At 44.8% G+C, this 17831-nt stretch overlaps 1 protein-coding gene across 1 annotated transcript in view; it reads right to left on the bottom strand.

Moving 5' to 3' along the window:
- Positions 1-11158, bottom strand: part of CCDC93 (coiled-coil domain containing 93) — a 130290-nt gene extending 119132 nt beyond the window's left edge. The window contains 2 exon segments of the mRNA XM_060262457.1: positions 7198-7326; positions 11117-11158. Coding sequence (XP_060118440.1) covers positions 7198-7326; positions 11117-11158 — 171 coding nt within the window.
- Positions 11159-17831: the final 6673 nt, after the last annotated feature.

The raw sequence follows: 17831 nt of genomic DNA, 5'->3' as shown, positions 1-17831 counted from the left end.
CTCTCGCCACTACATAACAACCTCTTCCATCTGCACCTGTAATATACAAACACACCACTCACCCTCCCATCTGGTCCCCGATTGCTGTCACTCTGGCTTTCTGTTTTCCCCAACTAAAGATCTTTCGCAATTTCATTTATAACAATTCTGTACTTTTGCCTCTCGTCAGATTACTCTGCATCTTCAATTCTTTTTCTTCTTCAGTCATCTTTGCTCCCTCCCACCCTTACCGTTAAACTTGGTGAGAAGGAGCAGAGGTAACAATACACATAGCTTTCAACCTCTCAGCAACTGATATACACTAAGGGTATCTTAGACACAGGCAGGCCACAGTTTTGTGTCAGTTTTTTACCACCTGTTCCACATTTCTAAATCCAAACAGAGCAAGCAAAGGCAATGCAAAATATTGTAGGCATTCTCCCAATTCCACTCACTTTCTGCATGGGGTTGAGGAGATTAGAGGTGCCACAAGAGGATTTTGACCTCACCCAAGGTGAGGTGATAGTCAGGGAGGTAAATCGTGTTCTAACATAACACAAGTATACAATTTTAAATGCCCATGTTTAAGGGGAAAGTTAAGGCATTTGCAATACCATTTGTGCTCAAAAAACACACGGAAACTTAAGTTCTGCCACCTTAAGTTCTGTGAGCAACACAGACATTATACATTCTGACATTTCCTTTGCTTCTTTTTTCTTGCTCATCCCCCCCCCCCCCCCAATAAAAGGGCTGGCACTGTGGTTATATCCAGTCCTCTAAATGGGCATTCCAGGTCATTACTTTTGACAAGGAACTAAAACATTTATGCATCTCTAACCCCATATTCAATGTTGTACTTGTGACCTGCAGAGGAAGATAATGGCATCAAAAGAGCAGGGAAGAGTGCAACTGCCTGAGATCTAAGTTGGAAATGAGCAGGAAATGTCACATCATTTGCTCACATGATGCAGATGTTAAAACTGCACCTTTAACTTACTGTTTCTTTGGCTTTTAGGGGAGAGCATACACATATATCAACATACTGCCTGATCATCCCTACTACAGGCATTCTTTCCTACAAAGGAAAGGCAAGCTCACATATATAAACCCATCCCCAATTAATTGTGCAGCATCAGTGTACATATAAACAAATCATGACTGTTTATTACCACTAAGAGCACTCTGGTACCTCCAAAAGGACACTGGGTCACACTCTTTTTAGCTAATTGTGTGAAATGTCCTACTTTATAAATGAACAGATAAGGAGCCAGCAAAAGTTATGCCTCCCCCTCCAAGGCTGGGGTCAGACCAGCAATCATTCCATACAACATTCTTTAAAATCACCCAGTCAAGACTGATTTCCCAGGCTATTTCTCAACTATTTCCCATGTTATTTCTCTTCCATTTCCTAATATTCTAAGGAACAACTTTAGTTAAGAATCATGAAAAACAACAACAGAAGCTATATACTATCTGATTACAGCCACTATATGCAATGTTAAAGTGCAGCTAAAGCAAACAAAAAAAGGTGGAGAATGGTTTCCAGGGTTAGCCAGCAGCCTGCACCTGCAACATATACCTGACAAGGAAGAAGAGATGGTCTTCTATCAAAAATGAGGGCTGTAATGCTGATGCATAATATTATGAGAACGGAACAGAACTGATTCATGTGGAATGATACCATATTGGGCATGTGCATTCAGATTTACCCAAGCCATAAATGTACCTAAAATGCCTTGTGAACACATTTTGGCATCCCAAAGATATCTGGGATTTTTGGGGGGAAACCAAAAAATATATATATTTGGGGAAGATCCAAAAAACAGTGGAGAGGTTGGAGCGCATTGCTCCTACCACTCAGATGTTTGTCAGGATTTCTACTGCAGTCCCTTTAAAGTTTATAGGGATTGCAACAGAATGAAGCTGCAGAGGAAGCCAGCCAGAAGTGGCAGCTGAACTGGCAGGAAACAGAATGCTCCCTGCCTGATCAGCTTTGGGCTGGCTCCTCTTGCAGCCTCCATTAAACAGGTCAGCTTATTGTCAGGCTGTCTTCTTCAGTCCCTTTAAATGCCCCATTTAAAGGGAATGTAGGTGCTCAACATGGCAAAAACAGAGCATATAAGGAGGGTATGAAGTTCCAACTTAGGATCAGCATAGGGGTAGTACATAAACACCTAGTTTCTTTAAATGAAACTAAGTCCTCAGGGCCAGATGAATTGCATCCATGGGTTCTAAAAGAACTTGTGGATGTAATTTTGGAGCCTCTGGCTATTATTTTTGAGAATTCTTGGAGAACAGGAGAGGTGCCGGAAGATTGGAGGCGGGCGAACATTGTCCCCATCTTCAAGAAGGGGAAAAAGGAGGCTCTGAGTAACTACCGACCCATTAGCTTGACGTCTATACCTGGAAAAGTTTTAGAATAAATCATCAGTCAGTCCTGGATCATTTAGAAAGGATGACTGTGATTACTAAGAGCCAGCATGGGTTTCTCAGGAACAAGTCATGTCAGACTAACCTGATCTCTTTTTTTGAGAAAGTGACTACCTTGCTGGATCAGGGGAATGCTGTAGACATCATTTATCTTCATTTCAGTAAGCCTTTTGATAAGGTTCCACATACTATCCTTGCTGACAAGTTAGTAAAATGTGATTACCGTTAGGTGGATCTGTAACTGGTTGACAGATCACACCCAAAGAGTGCTTGTGAATGGTTCCTCATCCTCTTGGAGAGGAGTGACAACTGGAGTGCCTCAAGGATCTGTCCTGGGACCTGTTTTGTTTAACATCTTTAGAAATGATTTGTATGAAGGAATAGAGGGAATACATTAAATTTGCCTATGATACTAAATTGCGAGGGGTTGCAAATACAGTAGAAGACAGAATCAGGATACAGGATGACCTTGACAGGCTGGAAAACTGGGCTAAAACCAATAAAATGAATTTTAACAGGGAGAAATGTAAAGTTCTGCATTTAGGTAGGAAAAGTCCAATGCATGGTTACAGGATGGGGGAGACTTGTCTTAGCAGTAGTATGTGCAAAAAGGATCTGGGGTCTTAGTGGATCATATGCTGCACATGAGTCAACTATGCAATTTTGAATTGTATTAACAGAAGTATAGTGTCCAGATCACATGAAGTGATGGTATCGCTTTACTCTGCTCTGGTAAGACCTCACTTGGAGTATTGTGTTCAGTTTTGGGCACCACATTTTAAGGATATAGACAAGCTGGAACGGGTCCAGAGAAGGGCGACGAAGATGGTGAGGGGTCTGAAGACCAAGACCTATGAAGAAAGACTGAAGGAGATGGGGATGTTTAGCCTAGAGAGGAGGTGGCTGAGAGGTGATATGACCACCATCTTCAAGTACTTGAAGGGCTGTCATAGAGAGGATGGTGTGGAATTGTTTTCTGTAGCCCCAAAAGGAAGGACCAGAACCAATGGGTTGCAATTAAATCAAAAGAGTTTCTGGCTAAACATTAGGAAGAACTTCCTGACTGTTAGAGTGTTTCCTCAGTGGAACAGGCTTCCTCGGGAGGTGGTGGGCTCTCCTTCCTTGGAGGTTTTTCAACAGAGGCTAGATGGCCATCTGACAGCAATGAAGATCCTGTGAATTGAGGGGGAGGTGTTTGTGAGTTTCCAAACTGCACTGCCAGTCAGCTAGGGTTTTTTCCCAGCTTTGATGCTACTTAAAAAAAAAAACCCTCATTTTTTTCTTCTTTGGTCTATTGGACTCCCCCCCTCCCCCCGCACTGACAGAATTTCTGGATTGGAATACAATACTGGTATTGGGATCTGAGATTTTTCAGAAATCCTTAATTTTTATTGGATCCAATATAACTGAAAAATACGAGGGGAGAAAAACTGCACACTCCTATACCACGCAGCAGGAGCACCGTGGCACAGAGCAGTAAGCTGCAGTCCAAGCTCTGCTCACAACCTGAGTTCAATCCTGGCAGAAGCAGGGTTCAGCTAGCTGACTCAAGGTTGACTCAGCCTTCCATCCTTCCGAGGTCGGTAAAATGAGTCCCCAGCTTGCTGGGGATAAAGTGTAGATGACTGTGGACGGCAAACTACCCAGTAAAGTCTACCATGAAAATGTCGTGATGCGATGTCACCCCAGAGTTGGAAACAACTGGTGCTTGCACAGGGGACTACCTTTACCTTTATATCACATGGCAGTTCTCTCACAGTGGTCTTGTTCACAAAACTATCAATATTTAGTTTAGCAACTGCATATTATACCTGTCAATCACAACATTTCCAACTGACCACTGATCTTTTAACTAATTGTTTGGATTAAACAGATGTTTGTATTACTGCTCCTTTTCTGAAGTGCCCTTTTGGAGTTTTTACAACTTATAATAAAAATGACCTTCTTAACTTCGCATGTTTAATTTTTATTTCCAAAGATGGTCATTTTTGGCAACTGACACAGAACATCCAAATGATCTCATATGGTAAGTAAAACTATAATAACAGACATTAATAATTTTGCTGCCTTTTTATCGTACCCCATAATTTGCTACACAAGACAGTCTGTCAAACTGCCCAGAGTAGGAGCCAGCCATGCCCATTCTGCATTACAGTAACAGAATAGTAGAACCCCAGAGTTGGAAGGGACCTCCAGGGTCAGCTAGTCCAACCCCCTGCACGATACAGGGAATTCACAAATACCTGTCCCCCACACACCCCAGTGACAGGTGCTCCATGCCCAAAAGATAGCAAAAAACCCAAAAAAACAAACAATCCCCCCCTCCCCCCAAAAAACCCTCTAGGATTCATGGACAAACTGGCCTGGAGAAAAACTGACCAGAGTGGTGAACAGAATTCCGTGGGTGTGTAAGAAAGGGCCACAAGAGCTAAGCACTGACACAACCCTTCCTGCCCTCCTCATGATCTGCCTTAGTTCACAGAATCAGCCTCTAGCCTCTGTTTAAAACCTCCAAAAGAAGAAGAGTCCACCACCTCCTGAGGATGCCTGTTCCACTGAGCAACTGCTCTGTCAAGTTGTTCTTAATGTTTAGCCGAAAACTCTTTTGATATAACTTCAACCTGAGGATTCTGGTCTGACTTTCTAGGGCAAAATAAAACAACTCTGCACCATCCTCTATATGACAGCCCTTCAAGGACTCAAAGATGGTGATCATATCACCTCTCAGACATCGCCTCTCCAGGTTAAACATACCCAGCTCCTTCAGCCTTTCCTGGTAGGACTTGGTCTCCAGACCCTCAAGGTCTTTGTTGCCCTCCTCTGGACACATTCCAGCTTGGCTATATCCTTCTTAAATTGTGGTGCCCAAAACTGAACATAATATTCTAAGTGAGATCTAATTAAGGCAGAGTAAAGCAATACCATCACTAAGCATGATCTGGACATTATACTTTTGTTGATACATCAAAAAAAATCACATTTGCCTTTTAAGCTACCATATTACACTGCTGACGAATGTTTGGAGGTTGGTCCACTAAAACCACACTCATGTTCAATGCATACTCCACTAAGACCCCTAGATCTTTTCCCCACATACTACTGCAAAGACATGTCTCCCCCATCCTAGAATGATGCATGGGATTTTTCCCACCAAAATGCAGAACTTTACATTTATCCCTGTTAAAATGCATTCCATTTGTTTTAGCCCAGTTTTCCAACCTGTCAAGATTATCCTGTCTCTGACTCTACTGTATCTTCTGTATTTGCTACCGCTCCCAATTCAGTATCATCTGCACATTCCCATCTAAGCATTCCCTCTATTCCTTCATCCAAATCATTTATGAAGATGTTGAACAAAACAGGTCTCCCAGGAAAGATCCTTTACACACCCCACTTGCCACTCCTCTCCAAGAGGATGAGGAACCATTCACAAGCATTCTTTGGGTGTGATCTGTCAAGCAGTTACAGATCAGCCTAATGCTAATAGAACTCAAACCACATTTTACCAACTTGTCAACAAGAAAATATGTGGAACCTTATCAAAAAGTGGGTCCCATTGAGGTTTTATGATTTTACATAAGATAGAGGCTTATGATGGACTCTTAAATGGTTTTAACTTTCAACAATAAATATATGTATGTTGATTTATGATTTTTTTACACTTTGTTTTTAATGTTCGACCCTTTAATTGCATATTAACCTTTTAGGTTTCTTACTCCAGTTTTTGGGTTAAGTTTCTTTCCCTTTTCAGTAATCGCAGCCATGTTTTCTACTGAAAGCCCAGCTATTTCAGTATAATATGGTCATAGTAATGTCAAGCATAACCTCTGGTTTTCCTCCATTCCCTGCACCCCCCTCTCCACGTACACTCTGCCATCTGGCCAAGGATGTTTACATAACAGTAACTGACCTACTATGTCTAAAGCACAAACTCCTCTGCATTCACAGGCCCTTCACAAGTCCTTATCAGTTCTCGGGTTGGTGATAGAATGTTTTTGTAGAATAAAGGAAATTTACTGCTGTACTCTTTGAACCCTAGATTTGAATACAGCGCTTCTTTGTAACAGTTTATGATACCCTATATAGCATCTCGTAACCTTTGATATCTCAGTCTTCTCAAGGACCATGTCCAGTGAGCACCTTGGAGTTTTTAAATAAAGCAGTTCATTTGAAATAAAACAAAGGACTTCATTATTGAAAATATCAGGGCTTGACAATGCTCAAGGACTGACTATTTGTTCTAAAACTTTTTCCAGTATAAACATCAAGCAGATGGGTCAGTTGTTACCTAGATCCCCCTTTCCTCCCTTCTTGAAGATGGGGGAATCAGTCTTCAGGCATCTCATCTGTTCTCCAAGAATCCTCAAAAATAATGGCCAGAGGCTCAGAAGTTATGTCCACGCATTCTTCTAGTACCTTAGATGCAGTTCATTTGGCCCCAAGGACTGTTTCATTTAAAGAAACTAAGTGTTTATGCACTACCTCAATGCTGATCCTTGGATGCAACTCCCTTCCCTCATCATGTTTTCTGTTTTTGATATGTTGAGCACTTTTTTCCTCACAAGAGAAGACTGAGAAAAAGTAGGAATTGAGAGTTCTGCCCTCTCTTCATCACCTGTTACAATTTAATTTTCATGTCCCTGAAAAATCAGGCCTACCTAGTTATAATTTGTTGACTTGGATGATAGTTGACCTTTCCCCTTCTGATGAACAAGCTTCAGATGACCCATCTGAAGACAAAAGCCTGAATCTCACTGAACATTAATGATAACAAATGTAGGCTCTTACCTTATCAAAGGGTGACAGCCCCTTAATTCTTGCTCTGAAGTATCCAGCTGCCACTAATAGTTCCAAAATTTCACTTAACTTAATATTTTGCTCTTCATCCTCTCTTGTTTCAACCTACAAAATATAATACTATCATTCTATACCTTCCCTACTAAGCATATCCAATAGGAATATTACAGAATTTTTTTTCTCATGGCATTCATACAAACTACATGACAGGCAACACCTTTCATTCTTTTAATTGCACGCTTAGCAAAAGCAATGTGAGAACAAAGCTTATTATCTCAGTATATTAGGAACTATTCAAGCCTGATGCACTGATCTCTCTGCATTTTCTGCAGAATGGAAGATGAAGAAAACAACTGTTTTTCTTTACTGGAGGAGTAGTACGTACAGAAAATTCTTCAATTATTAAAAAGAAATAGAACCTAATCCCCCAATGTTTGTTACTAATGCCTCCAAAACGTTTCTCAATTTAGTTTTACCCTTGATATTCCAAAATCTATTGTGACAGAAGCAGTAATGTACCTTTTAGTTAGCCAACAACAAATTATTCAGATTTCAGGCTTTTTAAATAAAATCTTTATCTAGGCATCTTTCCAGTTTGGTGTAGTGGTTAAGTGTGCAGACTCTTATCTGGGAGAACCGTGTTTGATTCCCCACTCCTCCACTTGCACCTGCTAGCATGGCTTTGGGTCAGCCATAGCTCTAGCAGAGGTTGTCCTTGAAAGGGCAGCTGCTGTGAGAGCCCTCTCCAGCCCCACCCATCTCACAGGGTGTCTGTTGTGGGGGAGGAAGGGAAAGGAGATTGTGAGCCGCTCTGAGACTCTTTGGAGTGGAGGGCAGGATATAAATCCAATATCTTCTTCTTCTTCTTCTTCCTAAGATCTTGGTACCAGATCTTTAGCTGCTCTGGAAACATACAGCTGTAAAACAATATGCTTCTGCTTCGATTTTATACATTTATTTTTTATTTCAAAAGTCACGTATTTTTCCAGTATTCAATTCCCCATTCTCTACTCTGTTCTCATGATCTACTTCACATATCTCAAAACAATGTACACAGCTCGTAATATGGAAAATGGAAACTTGTATCTTTAAGTCCTCCCCCCAGTTGTAAATATGCTCCATAGAGAGTTCCCACACCATATACATGTGGTGTACACACAGCCAAAAGGCATACCACTTTCTGGTCCACAGAGAAACAAATATGCACCTACCAGTTTTGTATTAACATTTTTAAAAAGAAAATTGGGACCAGTAAGCAAAGTGCTGACTTGCAGTAAAGAGATCTGGATCCAATTCTTCCTTTTGCATTTATTTCCTTCATTTATACTTTCTTTCCAATGGAGAACCAAAATAGCTTGGGTTGTTTTCCTCACCTTCATGCCTGTGAGGTAAGCTAGGTTTAATAAAGTGTGTGACTGGTCCAAAGTCACCTAGTAAGCTTCCATGGCAGAGTGGGGATTTGAATCTGCCTCTCCCAGACCCAGCATCTAGACCATGATGGCTGTGCTGAACCATGGATTCAGGTGGGATTCAGGAACTCCATTTCCAGTCTCTGAAATGGGAACTATTGTGCTCTGTCTCAAAGGCTTAGAATAGTTGAAAGTAGCCAAGAACAGTAATTTTACTCATTGACCAAAGATTTTCTCATCAATTTAACAGTTTTTTAGCATGCATATACATTACAATGTAATCCTACAATTAGTTAAACCCTTCTAAATTCAATGCAACTCTACTGCACTTCAATACTGCTATCTTGCGAAGACCGACTGAATATAAAACTGCTGCTTAACTAATTACAGCCAAGCCATTGAAAAAAAATATATACACAATGCACATTATAAGGTGATTTTTCTTCACATGGAAAAAGAGAACAAAGCAAACCTGGAATGTACTAAAATTTATATCTGTTGCACATGTGCACTAGCATACTTGGAACATGTAATAATGATGTGTGTACATTTCCAAGGGTTAGCTGTTTTGCTTTATTTACATTGTGTTGTTATGCATTTTCTAGGAGCAATATTCAGTCATTTATAGAAATACAAAATATATAATGGAAATAAACCACTAAAGAAGGTGGTTTAATGGTTTTCCTCACCTTCCTCAACTGGATTCTTCATTGCCTCCCCCTCACAATATGATAGCCTTTGGCAAAACAGCAAAGGGCAACTCAAGAGCACTAGAAATACATCAGTTTCTGCCTTCAATATCCCTAAGTATGCTACAGCATAACAGACTTTGCCTTGTGCTGTTCTCAGACACGCATAGTTTTAGATTCAGGTGGGTAAGCCATGTTGGTCTGAAGCAGCAGAACAAAGTCTGAGTTCAGTGGCACCTTTAAGACCAAGAGTTTTATTCAGAGTTTTTATTTATGCAAGCATTGCTTTTGCATGCAAGCACACTTCTTCAGATACAATTAAATAGAAATTATCATCCACCTAAGGTGTGATCTCGAAGTATTATCGCAAAGGAACTTCAGGAACAGACTAGAAGGGAAGATTACTGAGCTGCAAGTTATTACAACACTCAGAACAATGGAATCCCCAGGACTTAATAGTGATATTGGTTTCTTATTTTACTACATATATTAATCTCATTCAGTCTTTACATATGTATTCTCACCAATCCCCCAAAGGGCCCTATGTCCTATTTATTTTATTTCTTATTTGGAATAACAGAATAGTAGATTTCAATGTAATATGGAATGGTAGATAGGAATGTATTTCTCTGGTCTGGAGACAGGGAGATAACACTACACAGCTAATGGTCCTACTTCAAAGATGATGCTATAAGGTTGCCTCCATGCTTCAGAGGAGGAGATGGATGGAACATAATGGCAGGCTCTCAGTTAATTACTCTCAGCGTTCCACAATTGTTTTACGTAAAATGTTCACCTGAATAACATATCTTTCTATAACAGGGTGCTATAAGGTTGCCTCCATGCTTCAGAGGAGGAGATGGATGGAACATAATGGCAGGCTCTCAGTTAATTACTCTCAGCATTCCACAATTGTTTTACATAAAATGTTCACCTGAATAACATATCTTTCTCTAACAGGGTTGGCCAAACTGCAGCTTGGGAGCCACATGGGGCTCTTTCACATATACTGTGTAGCTCTTGAAGCCCCCACTGCCCTGTTGGCTGACTTGTAGAAGGCATTTCTCTCTTTAAATCATTGCATTTAAAGTTTCTTTCCACTTCGCCATCCCTTCCCTCTCCCTATCCATTTTCCTTCCTTCCTTGCAGCTCTCAAGCATCTGACATTCATGTTTTGAGGCTCTCAGATATCTGAGGTTTATTCTGCGCGGCTTTTATGTTAAGTAAGTCTGGTCACCCCTGTTCTAATCTTTGCAAGAACTGAGACACCCCCCCCCCCCCATGTAGAACTCTAAACATAAAACATGGTGTCAGTGTATAATTACTGTTGGTAATATGGCATGAAGGAGAGACGGCATCTACTAACTCTCTAAGAAGCGAAAGATCGTGTAGAGTAGAAGGAGCCAAAATTTAACCTAGGTTCAGCTCAGGTGTGCCCACTGTATATTTGAGGCCAGCCCAAGCAAACGGAAGGAATGTCCTGAGCACAGATACAGCTAGGCAGCCATCTTGGTCTGAAGCAGTAAACTCCCATTGGTCTCAAAGGTGCCAATGGACCCAAATTTGCCGAGAATGTGCAGAGCGACCATTTCCCCAGCATGCACGATCTAGCTGGACGAAGGGGGAAGGAAGCGCCCACAGTTCTCCTTTTCAGACGGCGGAGGGCTGCTTAGGAGGCAAGCCTCTCAGCAGCTCCCCGGGAACCACACTGCCCCCGGCTCCTCTCCCAAGCAAACCTCGGGAAAGAAGGACGCCCGCGCAGCCAGCACGAAAGGGAAACGCCCACGTGCAAAGCCGCTGCCCGCCCCTTACCTCCTGGGGAGGCTGCTGCTCCGCTCCCTTGGGGGCTCCCATGCCTCTCAGCAATGCAGTCGTGAGAGGGGGAGGACACGCTCAAGGCAGGAGAGGCTCCCCAGCGGCACGGCCTCCTTCCGCAAAAGCGACTCTCTTCAGCTCATTGGTTTCTCCCCGCTGAGCGCAGCGCGGCCGGCGCCACTCTCTCGGGCAGGGGAGGGGAGGGGAGGGGCATGCCGCTCATGTGACTGCGCAGCGGGCTGGGGCGGCGGGGCTTTTCGGGAAAGGGGCGAAGCTTAGCAACTCCGGGGGGTCCTTTAAAAAATGTGAAAAGGGCAGCCCATAAATGGCTTTCCTGAGCGTGCATAAACAAGAAAAAGCTTCGCATCCTGCAGAGGTTGTCTTTATGCTCTATTGTACCATTAGTTGAGGACCAATCACAGATCTGTGTAGGAACCCGCTACCACTCCTCGCCTCCCAAAATCTTGCTGCGTAACTGCTGCTGCTAACGGGGGGGGGAGGAGGAGGAATTGGCTCTTATTCATGAGGACTTATGCTCCCACATAAACCTTAATAATATTTTAAAAGATATTTTCTAATAATAATATATTTTTGAAATGTTCTTTGCAAACTGATAACAGCTTACGACTCTGAAGGCTACTTTTACTCTGAAGTAAACCCCACTCTATCCAGTAGGTCGCCTAAAAACGACAGTTCATCTAGAGACTGCAATCCTAGGCATGCTTACTTGAAAGTGAAGCACACTGAATATGCTGTGACCAACATCCCCGCTAAGCTGTGGAATCTTGGGAGCAAAAATTCTACGTTGTGAGCTACCGCATACAGCAGTTTGCTCCGGGGCCATTTTTTCTGAGCTAAGACAAAAATGTGTGAGCTGGAGACTAAAAAACTGTGAGCTAGCTCACACTAATTCATTCATTCATTCAGTTTCTACCTGCCCTCCTCTGTACAGCAGGCTCAGGGCGGGTTACCATTGTGGATAACAAATAAATCGAGAAATTAAAATGGGATGTACTAAAACTAGGGACAGAGATTGCCCGCAGACTGTACATGATTGCCAATAGAAGTAACTGCCAATAGAGAATCCATGCTTGCCCATAGGGAATAATTAGGCTTGCCCTAAGGGCAGTGATTGCCCCTGGACTAGGCATGTCAAACTCATTTGTTATGAGGGCCGAATCTGACATAAATGAGACCTTGCTGGGCTGGGCCATGTGTGTGCCTATTTAAGATTAGGTAGCAGAGATATAAACTTTATAAAGGACACAGACAAACACAAAGATTTTTTTAAAAGAAAACCTTAAAATAAAGCATGTTTTAAACATTAGTACTCGGTCTTAAAAGTACTTTCTTTGCAGGGAACTGGGCAAAGGCAGCTCTTGCTCTTTCCTTCCACAGGGGACGAGGAAGGGGAGGAGCCTCAGCCAATAGAAGGAAGCGAGGCTTGGCTCAGTAGCTCTGCTGTGCAATTGTGAGAGCCTGGAAAAGCAAGTTCTGCCTCCCTCCCTTCCTCCCCAAGGGAGGAGTCTCAGCCAATGGAGAAAATAGAGGCTTTGTTCTGTAGCAGCTCTTGTGCGATTGAGCAAGCCTTGCAAAGCAAGCTGTTGTTATGCAGAATGCAGGGCTTTTTTGTAGCAGGAACTCCTTTGCATACTAGGCCACACACCCCTGATGTAGCCAATCCTCCATACAGGGACTACTGTAAATTCCAGGAGGACTGGCTATATCAGGGGTGTGTGGCCTAATATGCAAAGGAGGTCCTGCTACAAAAAAAGCCCTGCACACAGAAGGAAGCTAGAGAGAGGGAGGAAGAAGTAGATAACAGCCAGTTGCTTAGAGGCCTGGTAGGAGCCCTCCAGTGGCCTAATTCAGCCCCTGGTCCGCATGTCTGACATTCCTGCCCTATACTATACATGATTGCCAGTGGAGAATCCACACTTGCCCATGGAGAATCCACACTTGCCCAAAGGGAATAATGGAAATTAAGCTTGACCTGAGGGCAGCAATAGCCCTTAAACTATGATTGCCAATAGAGAATCCATGCTTGCCCATAGGGAATAATGGAAATTAGGCTTGACCTGAGGACAGCAATCATCCATAGACTATACATGATTGCCGATAGAGAATCCATGCTTGCCCATAGGGAATAATGGAAATTAGGCTTGACCTGAGGACAGCAATAGCCCATAGACTATACATGATTGCCGATAGAGGATCCATGCTTGCCCATCAGACATAATGGAAATTAGGCTTGATCTAAGAACAGCAATTGCCCATAGACTATACATGATTGTCAATAGAGAATCCACACGTGCCCATAGGGAATAATGGAGACCACGCTTGCACATAGGGACAGAGATTGCCTGTATTTGATTGCCACTAGAGAAGCCACACTTGCCCATAGGGAATGATGGAAATTAGGCTTGCCCTAAGGATAGCAATTGCTCATAGACTATACATGATAGCCAGTAGAGAATCCACGCTTGTCCATAGGGAATAATGGAGGCCACACTTGCCCATAGTTATGTAAGGTTTATAAAATGGAGATGTTCCACCATGTCTGTGGTTGAGGCAGTGATAGCCCACCTGAAATGGCCTCCCTTGCCTTGTTCCTCTTTACTTATTTTGTTTAGAGACTCTGCTTGCCCATAGGGAATAATGGAGACCACACTTGCCCATAGGGAATAATGGAGAGCAGGCTTGCCCTAAGGACAGTGATTATCCATAGACTATACATGATTGCCCAAAGGGAAAAATGGAGATCATGCTTGCCCAAAGAGAATAATAGAAATTAGGCTTTACCTAAGGATAGCAATTGTCCATAATTGCCAATAGCGAATTTATGCTTGCCCATAAGGAATAATAGAGAACACACTTGCCCTAAGAACAGTGATTGCCCCTAGACTATACATGATTGTCAATAAAGAATGCATGATTGCCCAGAGGGCATAATGGAGACCACATTTGCCCTCAGGGAATAGTAGAGTCTCCACTTGTGAGCGCAGTGATTGCCCATAGATTGTCAACAGAGAGTGAAGCACATGATCACCAACATAGAATGAAGGTGGGGAACCTTTTTTCTGGAAGTGTTTAAGAGACAAGAGAAGGATTTTAAGAAAATGGGAAATGCTGTTTTATGTTGCGCACTTTGATGATTCTAAACATTTATTTTGTAAAATCTGTAAAATCTATATTATTGATAATTTTTCTATTTCATCGCCATTTGCTTATGACCAAATGGTTTGTGAGCAATAAATATATATATGATATATTATATGAAATTTCTAACATCATTCGTGGGCCAGCAGGAACTTGTTAGCATATTAGGCCGCCACCCTCCTAATATTAGCATATTAGGCCACACCATCTGGGATAATCAAGTGCAAATTGAACTGGTGGTAGCAACTCCCACCCCCACCCCTGCGACTCCTCTCTCCCTCCCTTCATGCAGAAACTGCAGCTGCTCCCACCAGACCCAAGGCACCCACATCCCCCACCAGCCATCCTTCACAACACCCACCACTCCAGTGAGAGAGAGCGATAAAGAAATGTGAGGAAGAAAGGGAAACAAAAAAAGGGGGGGGGGAGAAATAGGGAAATAAAGAAATGAGAGGGAAACTCACTTGAATTGCCACAGTGACTGGGAGGCAGCTGCACAGCACAGCTGGGCCCCATGACCCCTGCCAGCAGCGTTGTCCAGCCCAGCGACCCCCGCTGGCCACTCGGCCCTGGGCAGGCTGTCACACAGCCCAGCCCAGCCCAGTGATATCCATCAGACAGCCCTGGGGAAGCCCCCACATGGCCCAGCCTAGTGATCCCCACCGGCCAACTGGGCCTGGGGAGGCTGCCATGCAGTGTGACCCGGCCCATCGATCCCTGACGGCCAGCCAGCCCTGGAGAGGCCACCATGCAGCATGGCCCGTCCTGTCAATCCCTGCGGCCAGCCGGCCCTGGGGAGGTTACCGTGCAGCATGGCTTGGCCTATCGATCCGCGCCGGCCAGCTGGCTCTGGGGAACTGGGCAAAGGAAGCTCTGACTCTTTCCCTCCCTCCCCTGGGGAGGCTGCTGCGCAGCAGGGCATGGCCCATCGATCCCTGCAGGCCAACCGGCTCTAGGGAGGCCACCACGCAGCAGGGCACAGCCCATTGATCTCTGCCGGCCAGCTGGCCCTGGGGAGGCTGGACCAAGCGATCTCGCAGGTCGGAGGTTCCCCCCCCCCCCCCGGTCTGTAAGGAATTATGGAGACCTCGCTTGTCCCAAGGACAGCAATTGCCCCTACACAACACATTATTGTCAATACAGAATGCATGATTGCCCATATGGAATAATGAAAACTAGGCTTATCCTAAGGACAGCGATTGCCCATAGAGTATACATGATTGCCAATAGAGAATCCACACTTGCCCATAGGCAATGATAATATGTTCATAGGGAATAACGGAGAAAAGGCTTGCGCTAAAGACAGCAATTGCCCATAGATTGCCCATAGAGAATTCATGTTTGCCCATTGGAAATAATAGAGACCACACTTTCCCTTTGGACAGCAATTGCCCGTAGAATGTACATGATTGCCAGTAGAAAATCCACGCTTGCTCATTGGGAATAATGGTGAGCAGGCTTGCCTGAAGGACAATTCCCCTAGATTATATGTGGTTGCCGATGGAGAATGCATGATTGCCCATAGGGAAAAATGGTGTCCACACTTACTTGTAAGCAGAGCCCTTAGAAAAATGCATGATTGCCAATAGAGATTGCTCATAGGGAATAATGGAAAGCAGATTTGCCCTAAGAACAGCTGCTATGTATATGAATCTGTGTGTATCAAATGGTGTGCCTGCCTGGCTCATTGGAGCCTGATGAAATGACCCAATAAGAGTCAGTGCAGGGAACCCAGTATTGTGCATAGTTGGCCCAACATGCCCCGTTCTCCAGTTCAGTTAGTGCAGCCACCCACCATGCTGTACTCAATAGAAAGCTTGTTATCACAACTGCCTTGCCTCTTCAATGCCTAAGAACCCATTATATTATAGTGGCGATGAGGATGGGATCCTAGTAGGCGATCCAGCAACCAGCACTGCACCGTGCCTCACAGCAGCTGCTTCCAGCTCCACACATCGCACTGCCATTGCTGAGGAAGGTTGCCAAGCCAGGACCAGAGATGAGCGAAGACCAAGCATCCAGCACCTCCAGCGCCTCCACGCCGCCAGCTGTTGACCTCCCACTGGTAGGCTACCACATGGCCGGCCAGCCCGGGCCGCAGGGGTTCATCCGTGAGTTCAGCCCCGAGCATGCAGAAGAAGAAGAAGATATTGGATTTATATCCCGCCCTCCACTCCGAAGAGTCTCAGAGCGGCTCACAATCTCCTTTCCCTTCCTCCCCCACAACAGACACCCTGTGAGGTGGGTGGGGCTGGAGAGGGCTCTCACAGCAGCTGCCCTTTCAAGGACAACCTCTGCCAGAGCTATGGCTGACCCAAGGCCATGCTAGCAGGTGCAAGTGGAGGAGTGGGGAATCAAACCTGGTTCTCCCAGATAAGAGTCCGCACACTTAACCACTACACCAAACTGGCTCGCCAGAGCAATGAGATAGATGGGGAAAGCGACTGAACTTCTTCACCTTATACCACAAAATCACAGATGAAGAACAGCAGAAGCATCTACTGCTCAGCTGTTATGGGGATGACCGGCATAACTGGCGGAGAATTTGCTATCACCATTGACACTGTGCGAGGCCACCTACAAGGCCATCATTGAGAAGCTGACCAACTACTCATCCCAGCCAACCTGCATGACCCGGCGCATTGAGTTCCACAAGCGGAACTAGAAGGCAGGAGAAGAATTCATGCTTGCATTCTCCGTCGGCTTTGCCGCCTTACTCGTGAGTGCACATTTGTAAGTCTTGATGAGGCCTTGTTAGACCACTTCATAACTGGCCTCCATGAGGAACAAATGCAGGCGAAGCTGGCAGTGAAGAAGATCCTGACCTTAGAAGATGCCTTGAGTGAAGCTGCCACCTAAGAGAAGTCGCACAAGGAGCAGCATCAATGGGAGCATACCAGGTCGCCAGCAACTCCAACCCCAAGGACTCTAAGGATGATGATGCCTTCAAAGTGCACCAGGCTCAACCAAAGTGGCCGCCACCACATGCAACAGAGACAGCAATGATCTGAGGCTGCGCAGCTGCAGAAACACCCACGAAAGACGCTCCTGCAAATACCATGACGCTGTTCGCCACACATGCGGCTGGACCGGCCATCTGGCACAGGTTTGCTGCTCAAAGCCATCGCACCAGGGCCAGGGGGGCTCCACGCAACAGAAAAATGGCTATTGCCATGAAGTCATGTTTGTGGAGGACATTCACGCACTCATCACAGCGGGGAACCAGGTATGCCAGCTTCCCATGCCTTCTCCTGATAAGTTCAAGGTGACTGTACTTAGTGAAGGCAAGCCCCGTGTCCCACCCAGCCCGGGCGATGACTGCGCGAGGGGGACCCCCCGATGCCTGCCAGCCGCTCCCGCCCCCCATCGCTGCCCCGAGAGCCTCCCACACCTTCCCAAGCCCCACCTCTCACCTGGGCTGACGGAGCGCCGACAGCCGCTCGAGCAACGCCCCACAGCCAACGTGCTCGTCTCCGGGTCCAAGGAGCCTGGCCGGAGCGAGACGTCAGGGAGCAGAAGGGAGAAGCCAAGCCCAGCGCCAGGCAAAGAGGAG

This window comes from Heteronotia binoei, chromosome 21 (assembly GCF_032191835.1).
Source record: "Heteronotia binoei isolate CCM8104 ecotype False Entrance Well chromosome 21, APGP_CSIRO_Hbin_v1, whole genome shotgun sequence".
NCBI lineage: Eukaryota > Metazoa > Chordata > Lepidosauria > Squamata > Gekkonidae > Heteronotia > Heteronotia binoei.
This window is presented reverse-complemented; position numbering and strand designations above follow the sequence as displayed.